This window comes from Macadamia integrifolia, chromosome 1 (genome assembly GCF_013358625.1).
Source record: "Macadamia integrifolia cultivar HAES 741 chromosome 1, SCU_Mint_v3, whole genome shotgun sequence".
Classification (NCBI taxonomy): domain Eukaryota; kingdom Viridiplantae; phylum Streptophyta; class Magnoliopsida; order Proteales; family Proteaceae; genus Macadamia; species Macadamia integrifolia.
In genome coordinates, this window is record NC_056557.1 from 18607108 (window position 1) to 18616747 (window position 9640).

At 39.0% G+C, this 9640-nt stretch overlaps 1 protein-coding gene and 1 non-coding gene across 4 annotated transcripts in view; both read left to right on the forward strand.

Annotated features, from left to right (window-relative positions):
• The window catches only part of LOC122081053, a 50920-nt gene extending 42278 nt beyond the window's left edge, over nucleotides 1-8642 (forward strand). For all 3 annotated transcript variants that reach the window (XM_042648006.1, XM_042648014.1, XM_042648021.1), the window contains 3 exons: nucleotides 4691-7350; nucleotides 7432-7583; nucleotides 8064-8642. In XM_042648006.1, the coding sequence (XP_042503940.1) occupies nucleotides 4691-7350; nucleotides 7432-7583; nucleotides 8064-8496 (3245 nt within the window). In that variant the 3' untranslated portion in view covers nucleotides 8497-8642. The remainder of the gene's footprint in view (nucleotides 1-4690; nucleotides 7351-7431; nucleotides 7584-8063) is intronic.
• LOC122086546 lies at nucleotides 2012-2130 on the forward strand. The gene has a single exon (XR_006142465.1). It is a non-coding gene; the product is annotated as a 5S ribosomal RNA (ribosomal RNA).
• Nucleotides 8643-9640: the final 998 nt, after the last annotated feature.

Genomic DNA, 9640 nt, shown 5'->3' on the forward strand with positions numbered 1-9640 from the left:
CTCTTACAGGCAGGGGCCGAATGCTGAAATCTGCAGAATTTCTGGGCAGAAAAGTGAGGAGAAATACCTGTAACGTGTAGCAGCAGCAGACCTTAAGAAATAAGCCAGAAAAATACTTGAAGAACAGTAGAGAAATCCACTCGGGCTTCACACCGCAGAGTGTCAACTGGATCAGACACCAGCCCATTGTTCTGTGATCAAACACACAGAGAAAACCAGTAGATGCATGGCAATGACCAGCAGCAAGTCTTTTTTTTCAAAAATCCAAATCGTGGGCATGTGGGAGCCCTGCTCCTTTATTTATAATAATGATGGGGTGGGGTAATTACAATTTAGTAACTTGAAAGTTATTGGATACTAACATCTAGTTACTAAATCTGGAAAAGTAAACTAGGAAATAAAACAACTGGAATTAGAAACTAACTTATGACTGAAAATTAGAAACTAACTAGGTACTGAAATTAGGAACTAAATATCCCTATCTAAAAAGGAAACTAAAGAAAAAGGAAAATAACTAGTAATCCCGTACTCAATCTTAGAACCCCTCTTTTAGACCCATAAAAGTGGCCCAATACACTCCAAACCATATGGACTGAAGGCCCAACACATATACAACCCAACCCTAGGCTTATTCCTAATAAAACAAGCCTAGTTTGGTAATTAATCTGCATCAAAATGCCAACCGGTAGGTTGGCTGGGCACCAATCTGCTGGCCGATCGGGACCCACCGGTTCCCCCCCCCTCCCCCTTTTTTTTTTTCTTCTGCAGAATTCAATTCTGCCTCTGCTGATTTGCACACTAATGTGTCTTAAATTGGGTTTAACCGTCTTCCATAATTTTGTTGCATTCAAGAGTCAATAGAGAATAAATTGAATTCCAATTTGACCCATTTCTGAGTTCAAATTGTCCAACTTTTAAGTTGTATATTCAGTTTTACTAAAATTTAGCATTTATCATAAATAGAGGAAATTTCTTTGGAACTGAACCAATTACCTAAGTTAATCACTTAATTAGGGTAGAATACAGGTGTTTTAAATCACAGATTTGGTATTCAATCTCTGACTAAACTTGTAATAGAAGTTTTAAAAAATAATTCATTGAACCCTTACTAAATTCCACATCCAACTTAACCAAAATTCTGTTCTTAGGGATTTGACAGAATTTCTACCAAGAATTCTCTATTCCAGCCTTAACAGTATAATTTATTACTGAAATAGGAAAATTCTTAGTCTTTAGGGTTTAGTAAGGTTAGGGTTTCCTCCATTTGGGTCCCTAGTAGCCCACAAAAATTAGGGCTTTCTCTACTGGGCAGCATCTCAGTTCACAGGGATTCCCTAGAAGTCCCCAATTTTGCATAAATCCTAACCCTAGCTACCAATTCCATGTGTAATTACCCGATTAACCCTACTGTACTGGTCTGTATTACTCACCTGAGACTGATGCTGATCTAGCAAAATTCTAAGGTGCAGTAATTCTCTTCTTACTTCTCCTTCTCTTTTCCTTCTTCTTTCCTTTTCGGTTTTCAGAAGCCAACGATTTAGGGGTGAATTACAGCCCTTATTTGCCTTTATATAAGGCAGCCTAAGCAGACCTAAGGGTCCGTTTGGCTGGCCTTAGTCTAATGCTTATATATTTATATTACTTAATTGATTAATATGTGATTAATTTTGTAAAATTATTTTCCCCCATTTATTTATTGACATTAAAATATACCATCTCATACCTTATTTGGGATTATTCACATAGGGGCAGAATGGGGATTTGTACAGTAGGGGTGTGGGCCCCACAGCACAGAAACCCAAAAATTGCATATAATAGGTAATTAAATTTGTAATTTAATTTCCCTTTTTATTTATTGGCATAAAATATAGATTTTATACCTCAATTAGGTCTCTATCCATAGGGTATAATGGGGAATTGCACAGAAAAGTGTGGGCTCCACACAGTGCAAAAACCCAGAAAAGTGTATTGTACCTGTACGACAGGCTGGCCGGTTTGGACCTATCGGTTTGGGTGCAACCATATCAGCACTAATGCACCGGATCCCATCAAAACTCCACAGTTAAACGTGCTTAGGTGAGAGTAGTACTAGGATGGGTGACCCCCTGGGAAGTCCTCGTGTTACACCCCTTTTCTCTATTCTCCTATACTAGGTCTCATAATTAAATTTACCTCTTTGTCCACACCTCTTGATGAGTTCCCTAGTGATATTGGCAGGCTAAACAGGAGCAGGTGGGGTCACTTCTGCCTTCTTGGCACTCCACAGTTGCCAACCATGCCAGCATTGGCTTCCTTTGCTCTTCTTCTTGCCTGTCCACAAGTACGGGTATAAATATCATATTAGGGTATTATAGTCCTTCCCCAATATACCATTAAGGATGCAGAATCTCCTTTGCACCTTCCTCTGGAAAGGGGTTGACCCCACTAAATTCCTTCATCCCCTTAGTTGGTCTTCTATTTGCCTCCCCAAAGCTGAAGGTAGGCTAGGCCTTTGGAGAATTAGGAATATCAATTCGAATGGCATTCTCAAGCTAATTTGGAAGCTTGCCTCATAGTAGAACAGCATATGGATCTCCTAGTTCTACTCCTTTCTCCTCTGTAAGGAGCCTCTTTGGATTGTCTGTCCCTCCATTGATGCTTCCTGGGTTTGGTGCAATATCCTTCAAGCTAGAATCATTGCTCTTGCTGCTCTATACTCCTCCATCGGGGACGAATCCTCCAATTCCCTCTGGCTTGATCCTTGGCACCCCTCTGGTGTCCTCTCCTCCTTAGTTAGCGCAAGATCCATCTATTCCTCTGGTCTTCCTAGAGATGCTCCTATTGCATCCATCATCTCTAATGGAGCTTGGTGTCCCCCTCCCTCTCCCCCTCCCCTCTCTAATCTCTGGTTTGATGTCCCACCTCTTCCTCCTGGCCACTGTAGATGATTTGATAGACTCCATCGGACCCATTCTCCCTCTGTCCTTTTTATCTCCTTCTCTACCTGGGATCTGGTTAGAGCTAGAGGCCCCTTAGTTCCTTGGAGAAAATTTGTCTAGTTCAAAGGTCATATTCTCCATCACTCCTTCACCGCTTGGCATGCTCTCTCTAACTGTCTTCCCACCCAGTCTTTCTTAATCTATAGGCAAGTTCAGGTCCCCCCCTTCCTTTTGCCTCTGTTGGAATGTTACCAAAGATGTCGATCATCTCTTCTTTTCTAGTCCTTTAGCCACCTCTGTTTGGAAGCGTTTCCTAAGCTATTGTTGGACCATTTTCTGCAGAACCTGTCCTTGGTACATTTTCTCCCCCCTCTAGAGAGTAGATTTGGGTTGACATGACTTTTGCAAGTAGCACTAAATGCGATGCCACCGGTAAGCTTGCTTTTTGTATGTCCATCAATCACATTTGGATGGAATGTAACCTCCATAGATGGACTTTGAACTCTAGATCTTTTGATATGATTAGGAAGTCCATCTTTTTTTAAGTTAGTTCTAAGCTAGTCATGCTCCCCCATCACCCTGCAAAAGATTCCCCAAGGAACAAGCTTGTTGTCATCTCCTGGGGTCGGCCCAACTCCATTTTGCTTCTCCAACCCCCCTGGATTGCTGCGGCTGTGTAGCTTCTTTGCTCTTGTTGCCCCCCCCCCCCCCCCCCAAAAAAAAAACTTCTTTTCCTCCTTTTTTCTTTCTCCTCCCCCTTTCTGTGTCTATTATTTGTTCTTTCTTTATGGGAGTTTAATATTATTTATTCATGAAGCACCATTACTAACATGATTTGCTTTAAAATTTCAAGCTGTCATATATCATACTCTTATTTTCTATCATAAATTCGGCATAACCTGTCCTTGCTTAAGTAGTGTGCTACTAATCTCTTATTCTTGTTCAATTTATCTTCATAATAATTGATACGCAATTATCATTTTGAACTCTTCTAAATAACTGTAGGTACTGGCTTTCTCTTTGGCATTGAGGTCATTTTCTGTTTGCTGTACAATGGATTATCGATTCTCTGATGCTGTTCCTTTTCTGCATTTAATTTGATGACATCTCCAAATTTGGATTGCATAAATCTATTCAGTTCATAGTCTTTTGTAAAGAAGTACCATTGTATGTGGCTCCTGCCACAGCAGGGTCTGGGGAGGGGCAGATATGTTTGCAGCCAACTCTGCTTTGCATAGTCTGTTTCCCAATTCGAATCCATTATCACCATGTCCCAATGGAGCAACTTTACTGTTGCACCAATATATATTTTTATTTTATGAAAAGGAGAATTACAAACAGTAATAAATACAATGGTCGGAATTATCCTTTACAATATGTTGACATGTGATGATAAATATGTTTTTTTAATTAGAAAATTGAATGAGCTTTAGTAGTAACTCCCTAGTGATGGCATTACTTGTGGTGCATTAGCATGATTTCAGAGTATCTGGACCAACCTTTGGTGCCACTCTACAAAAATTGATTTTTTTTTTTTCGCCCAGGGTGGATGGGGTGGGAATAAAAGATGAAAAAATATGTCCAGTGGCTTACAATCGTATGTATTTTTATTGTAGGAAATATCTGATTTGTGATTCTTTTAAATGCAGGGTAAATAACCCATGTTTGCAAGCCTTATTTTATCTCCAACCTACTTTTGTTGTCCTGGTTGCTTGGGAGGAAACCTTGATTGGCAATTATAATGCTTATTTTGTAGCTTCCCACTGATGCAGGTATGATTTATATGGAGAAATGTGGGGAATCAAGGCTTGAGGATGCTGGTGACTGTTTTTCATTGGCTGAATGTTGGAGTGTTGCTGCTGATCTATATGCTAGGGGCAACAATTTCTCGAAGTGCTTGGCGGCTTGCACCAATGGAAAACTCTTTGACATGGGACTGCAATTCATTGAATGCTGGAAGGAAAATTCAACTCCTGCCATTGATATGGTTGCAAAAAGTCAAAAATTGGAGGAAATGGAACAAGCTTTCCTTCAAAATTGTGCAAGTCACTATCATGAGCTTAAAGATACAAAAAGTATGATGAAGTGTGTGAGGGAATTTCACTCTATTGAGTCTATTCGCACTTTCTTGAGGTCATGGGATTATCTCACTGAGCTTATGCTGTTGGAGGAAGAATATGGGAATTTTTTTGAGGCTGCCAGCATTGCACGGATGAAAGGTGATATTCTTTTTGAGGCTGATATGCTAGGGAAGGCTGGATATTTCGAAGATGCATCGAGGCTTATTATCTTTTATGTCATTGGAATCTCTCTTTGGGGATCTGGAAGCAAAGGCTGGCCACCAAACCATTTTTTTCAGAAGGAAGAACTCTTAATGAAATCCAAATTGATTGCAAAAAATGAATCAGAATTCTTCTATGAGATGGTCAGCATGGAAGCCACCATATTATTAAACCAAGAGCGAAGCTTGTTAGAAATGGGACAATTCTTAAGGGCTTCCCATGAATTCAGAAGTTTCTTAGGTGATTATTTCTGTGCTCGGAAAATTCTTGATCTTCATTTTCATCGGGAACCCTCTAAATATGAGTGGGAACAGGAAGTCATCCTGGATCAGACGAATCATGTGTATAACACCATTTGCAGGAATGGCGTCTCCATTGAAACACTTGTTTACTTTTGGAACTTTTGGAAGGGCATAGTTGTAAATATATTTCATTACCTCCAGTCTATTGGGTCTCCCCTCCATAAGAATGAACATATGGACCATGAACAGCTTTGTTTGGATTATTTGGGTGTGCGAAAGCAGGAAAATAATTATGATATACTCTACATTTTGCTCAACTCTAATGCTTATTGGGTCAAAGAAATTGATGAAAGAGCATTTAGGAGAAACGGGAACTTGGTTGGTCTCAATCTTCACCAGTTTGTCTCTGCTGCTAGGAGCCACTGGTGTTCAGAAGTAGCCTTTGTTGGTATTAAAGTACTGGAAAGACTGGAAGCCCTTTATAATTTCGCTAGGCGCTATTCTTCCAAAATATTTTGCCAAGGGATGGTTGTCCTCCACATGTATGAAGTATCACAATTCTTAATTGAGTCAGATTTGCTGGTACGGAAATACCGTTTGCGTGACATTCAGAAGTTCCTTGAATCATCTAGAGTGCGCTTCTTTGATACTTTATTTCCCCAGGACTGGAGGCTAGCAGTGACAGAGAATTTGATTGCCTGGAGGGAGACCTCTCTTTTTAGGGATTTACTTACAGATGTTATAATTGATAATTTGAAGGGTAAGCCAACATATGGGCAAATTGGAAGGGTGGTGATGCTGATCTTTGTATCTGGAGATGTAACAGTTGAACTGTATGAGACGATTGCAAGCCAATCTTGTTTGAAGACACCTTGGAAAGCATTCATCGAGGAGTTGAAGGAAAACAAGGGGTCAGGATTTGCGCAGATCTCTCTAGTCTGCAAGCTTCAGCAGGCTCTGGAAGATACTTTCAGAGTTAACTGGAAGAAGGAATCTGACTATATGTCACCTCACTGTTACATATATCTTGTTGAGCGCCTTTTGTATTGGGCATCTTCTTGCCGAGGATATTTTTTCACAACAAAATTTTCTATTGTTGATTCACTTGCTTGCCGAGAGTGGAATACTGGGTCCGGCATTCTTGGGGCTACTGATATGCATGCATCATTGAAAGCTTCATATGATTTTATTGCTGGACAAGTTGAGCTACTACTTTTTGACAAGCATGGGACATTTGAATGGCTTAAGAGATTCAAATTTACCATCAAGGACTATTATCCTTCTTTTGTGTTAAGATTGATTGTTGTGATTAGTTTAGTTTGTCTCAACTGTGGGAGTCATTTTGATTTACTTTATAGACTGCTAAGGATGAATGACATTATTGAAAAACTACCTCAATCATTCCTTGGGATCCTTAAGGGAAGGTGGAAGTTTAGATTTTCTGATGTGCTAGCAGCAGTCCTTGAAACTATTGAGAATCCCCTAGTACTGATTTCAGGAAGTAATTGTCCAGAAAATTTATGTTCAGATGCAATAGTTGTAAACATGGGGGCCATCCAATGCAAAGAGGATTTATTAAGAGTTTTATTTCCTAAGAGTTTTGAAGATGCAGAAAGTCAAATTTGTTCTGTTGAATCGGAAAGGATTATTTCATGTAATCAAGATCTTTCTTCAGGGAGAACTGATCAGAAGAATATTGCTGAACCTCCTTCTGCTGAGACTGTAAATGAAGGGAACAATGTTAAACTTTCTTCTGCCGCTGAGTTAGGTGGGAAGTTTGATCCAATCATTGAGAGGGAAGATGAAAAAGAAAGAACTGATCTGCCAATGATTTATGGGCATTTTTGGAAAACTTTTGAATATTATGGGAATGCTATGAGCTTGGCTTCTAAAGACCCTCAGATCAAGGTAGTATGTTTACTTGCATCCTTGTTATTTGTCGAACAGACAAAACAAGCATAAAATTTTGTCCTTCGTTTCTTTTCCCAGGTCTCAGTGAAGGAATCTATTTGCATTATGGAGTTTGCTATAACCCAATTGGTGCATAAGAACAACTGTCCAAATGAAGATTTAAATTTGTTTGAAGAAGCAAAACAAATGCTTGGTGATTTGACTAACCTCTCCTTTGCTTTGGATGCCAGGTTAGTTTCAATCTTTCCATGTGTTGTGTGTGTGGTTTGTGCATCCAGGCATGCTTTCCGCTACATCATTGCAATCACCTTTTCTGGGCTATGCTATTTATTTGAATGTCTATTGAAATTGGTGAATTACGTCTAAAAATATTTATTAATCTCTTTCACAAGCTTTTAACTGACTCTGGAATAGTTTGCTTGGTACATTAGCCTAAAAACTTTGTTTTGTACATTTGTTTCGTACATTTGTTTCATTCTGCTCTGATCCTGAAACTCATTCAAGTGATTGATGCGTTGAAGTAACACCCACTGATTATTCTGCTTCTTAAAGCTCAACCAGAAAATTACCTGCTAATAAAACAAGGATTTCATATCCTATGTGATACAAAAATAGTTTTACTGGTTTATCAGTTTATTTGGTTGCTGAGACTTTGAATTCTACATTTCCTTCTGATGGTTTTTATTTTTCTTTATTTTTTTTTCCCCCAGTGATGAAGAGCTTAAGAATAATATTTCAACAATCGTAGAACTTTTTAGAAAGTTGAGTGAAAGAAGGCCAAGACTCGAGAATTTGTTGGATTCCCTGTTCTTGCAAAGTAACTCAGACACACTCACCGAGGCATTACAGGATGGTGTCGCCTCAGGAACCCAAGATCACAGCAGCAAAGAGGAAGAAAATAATGACAAGGGTAATAGAAATACCTATTCCAAGAAGGGGAAGAAGAAGAAGGCTTCAGCCATTATTATTTCATCAGAAGCAGAAAGGACTTGCAATAATGAAAACGAAAATGGAAAGGGGAAAGGAACTTCCAATTCAAAGGAAAATGAAAGGGGGAAAGGAACTGCCAAGCCAAAGGAAAATGGAAAGGGGAAAGGAACTAACAAGTCAAAGAATGGGAAAAAGGGCAAAAGAAAGAAGTAATTATATGAATTCTTTTTCTCTACTGTGTTCCCTCGAATGTTTTTCCTTCATTTTTTGTATATCCTGCTTTCGTCAATGGCTTATTTCTTTGTAAATTTTCTTGACTTCTAAGCAAATTGAACCCCATCCTTCTGTTCTTTTTTTCATTTTTGTGTCTGTCAAAACAGGGATTGCCCAGTGTCTTCATGACAACTTGGGCAGGGGTCCAGTGGCATCTGACTCATAAAATGGTTCACCACGCAGGTATTTTCCTAGGAAATCATGGAAATTCAAAAGAAGTGCTGTTGAGTAATGAAAAATCTGATTTTTTTTTGGTGGTGGGGGGGGGGGGGTGTGGTTGGGGAGGGGAAGAAGCTAGGAAATTCTTATATTAAAATTTTATTAGGAACATCAGCTATTCAAGGCTTAAACTTTGAAATGATACTGTAAGATGGAGAACAGCATATATGGCAATCAAAATTTCATATATCATAGTAACTGGCATGTTGTATCAGATGGCTACTGCAATGTTCAGTTGTCATTATCCTTAGATTTGTAGGTATGTCTGTGTGTAAGTTAGTAATTCCTGAAGATTTCTGCAATTCTTAATTTATCTGACCTGTTTAGATGGCTTCAGGGAAGAACATGAAACCAAAGTCAGCTAGAATTCCTCAGTGTATCATCCCCCCCCCCCCTTCCCCTCTGGTGTGCGTGAGTAAAGTCCCCTTGGGCAGTTCCTTAGTACATAATAGCAATATATATATATATATAAATATAATATATAAGTTGGTATGAGAAGTCACAGTTACAAGGCTTCAAGTCATCTAGTTTAATGCCATATTGCTTACACATTTACATTGGAGTTTCCTTTAGAGAGTGTTAAGATTGTCTCTTAGACTATGTTTGGTTGTAAGAGGAATTAAAGGGAAGGAAAGTGAAATTTTTATACATAAAAAAGAAATATATATAATCATTATCCACTGTTAGCGACTTAAATCTCTTATAGGATTTGGAACATAATACTCCTTTATAGCATTTTGCCTAAACATATAGCTCTTCACCATTTCAGCAAATCCCCTAACATCCAATCTCTGTGAAGAATTCTTCTTCACCCCTTTAACCAAATCTGGGTTCCTATCCCCCTGATCGGAGCCTTCTACTTCTT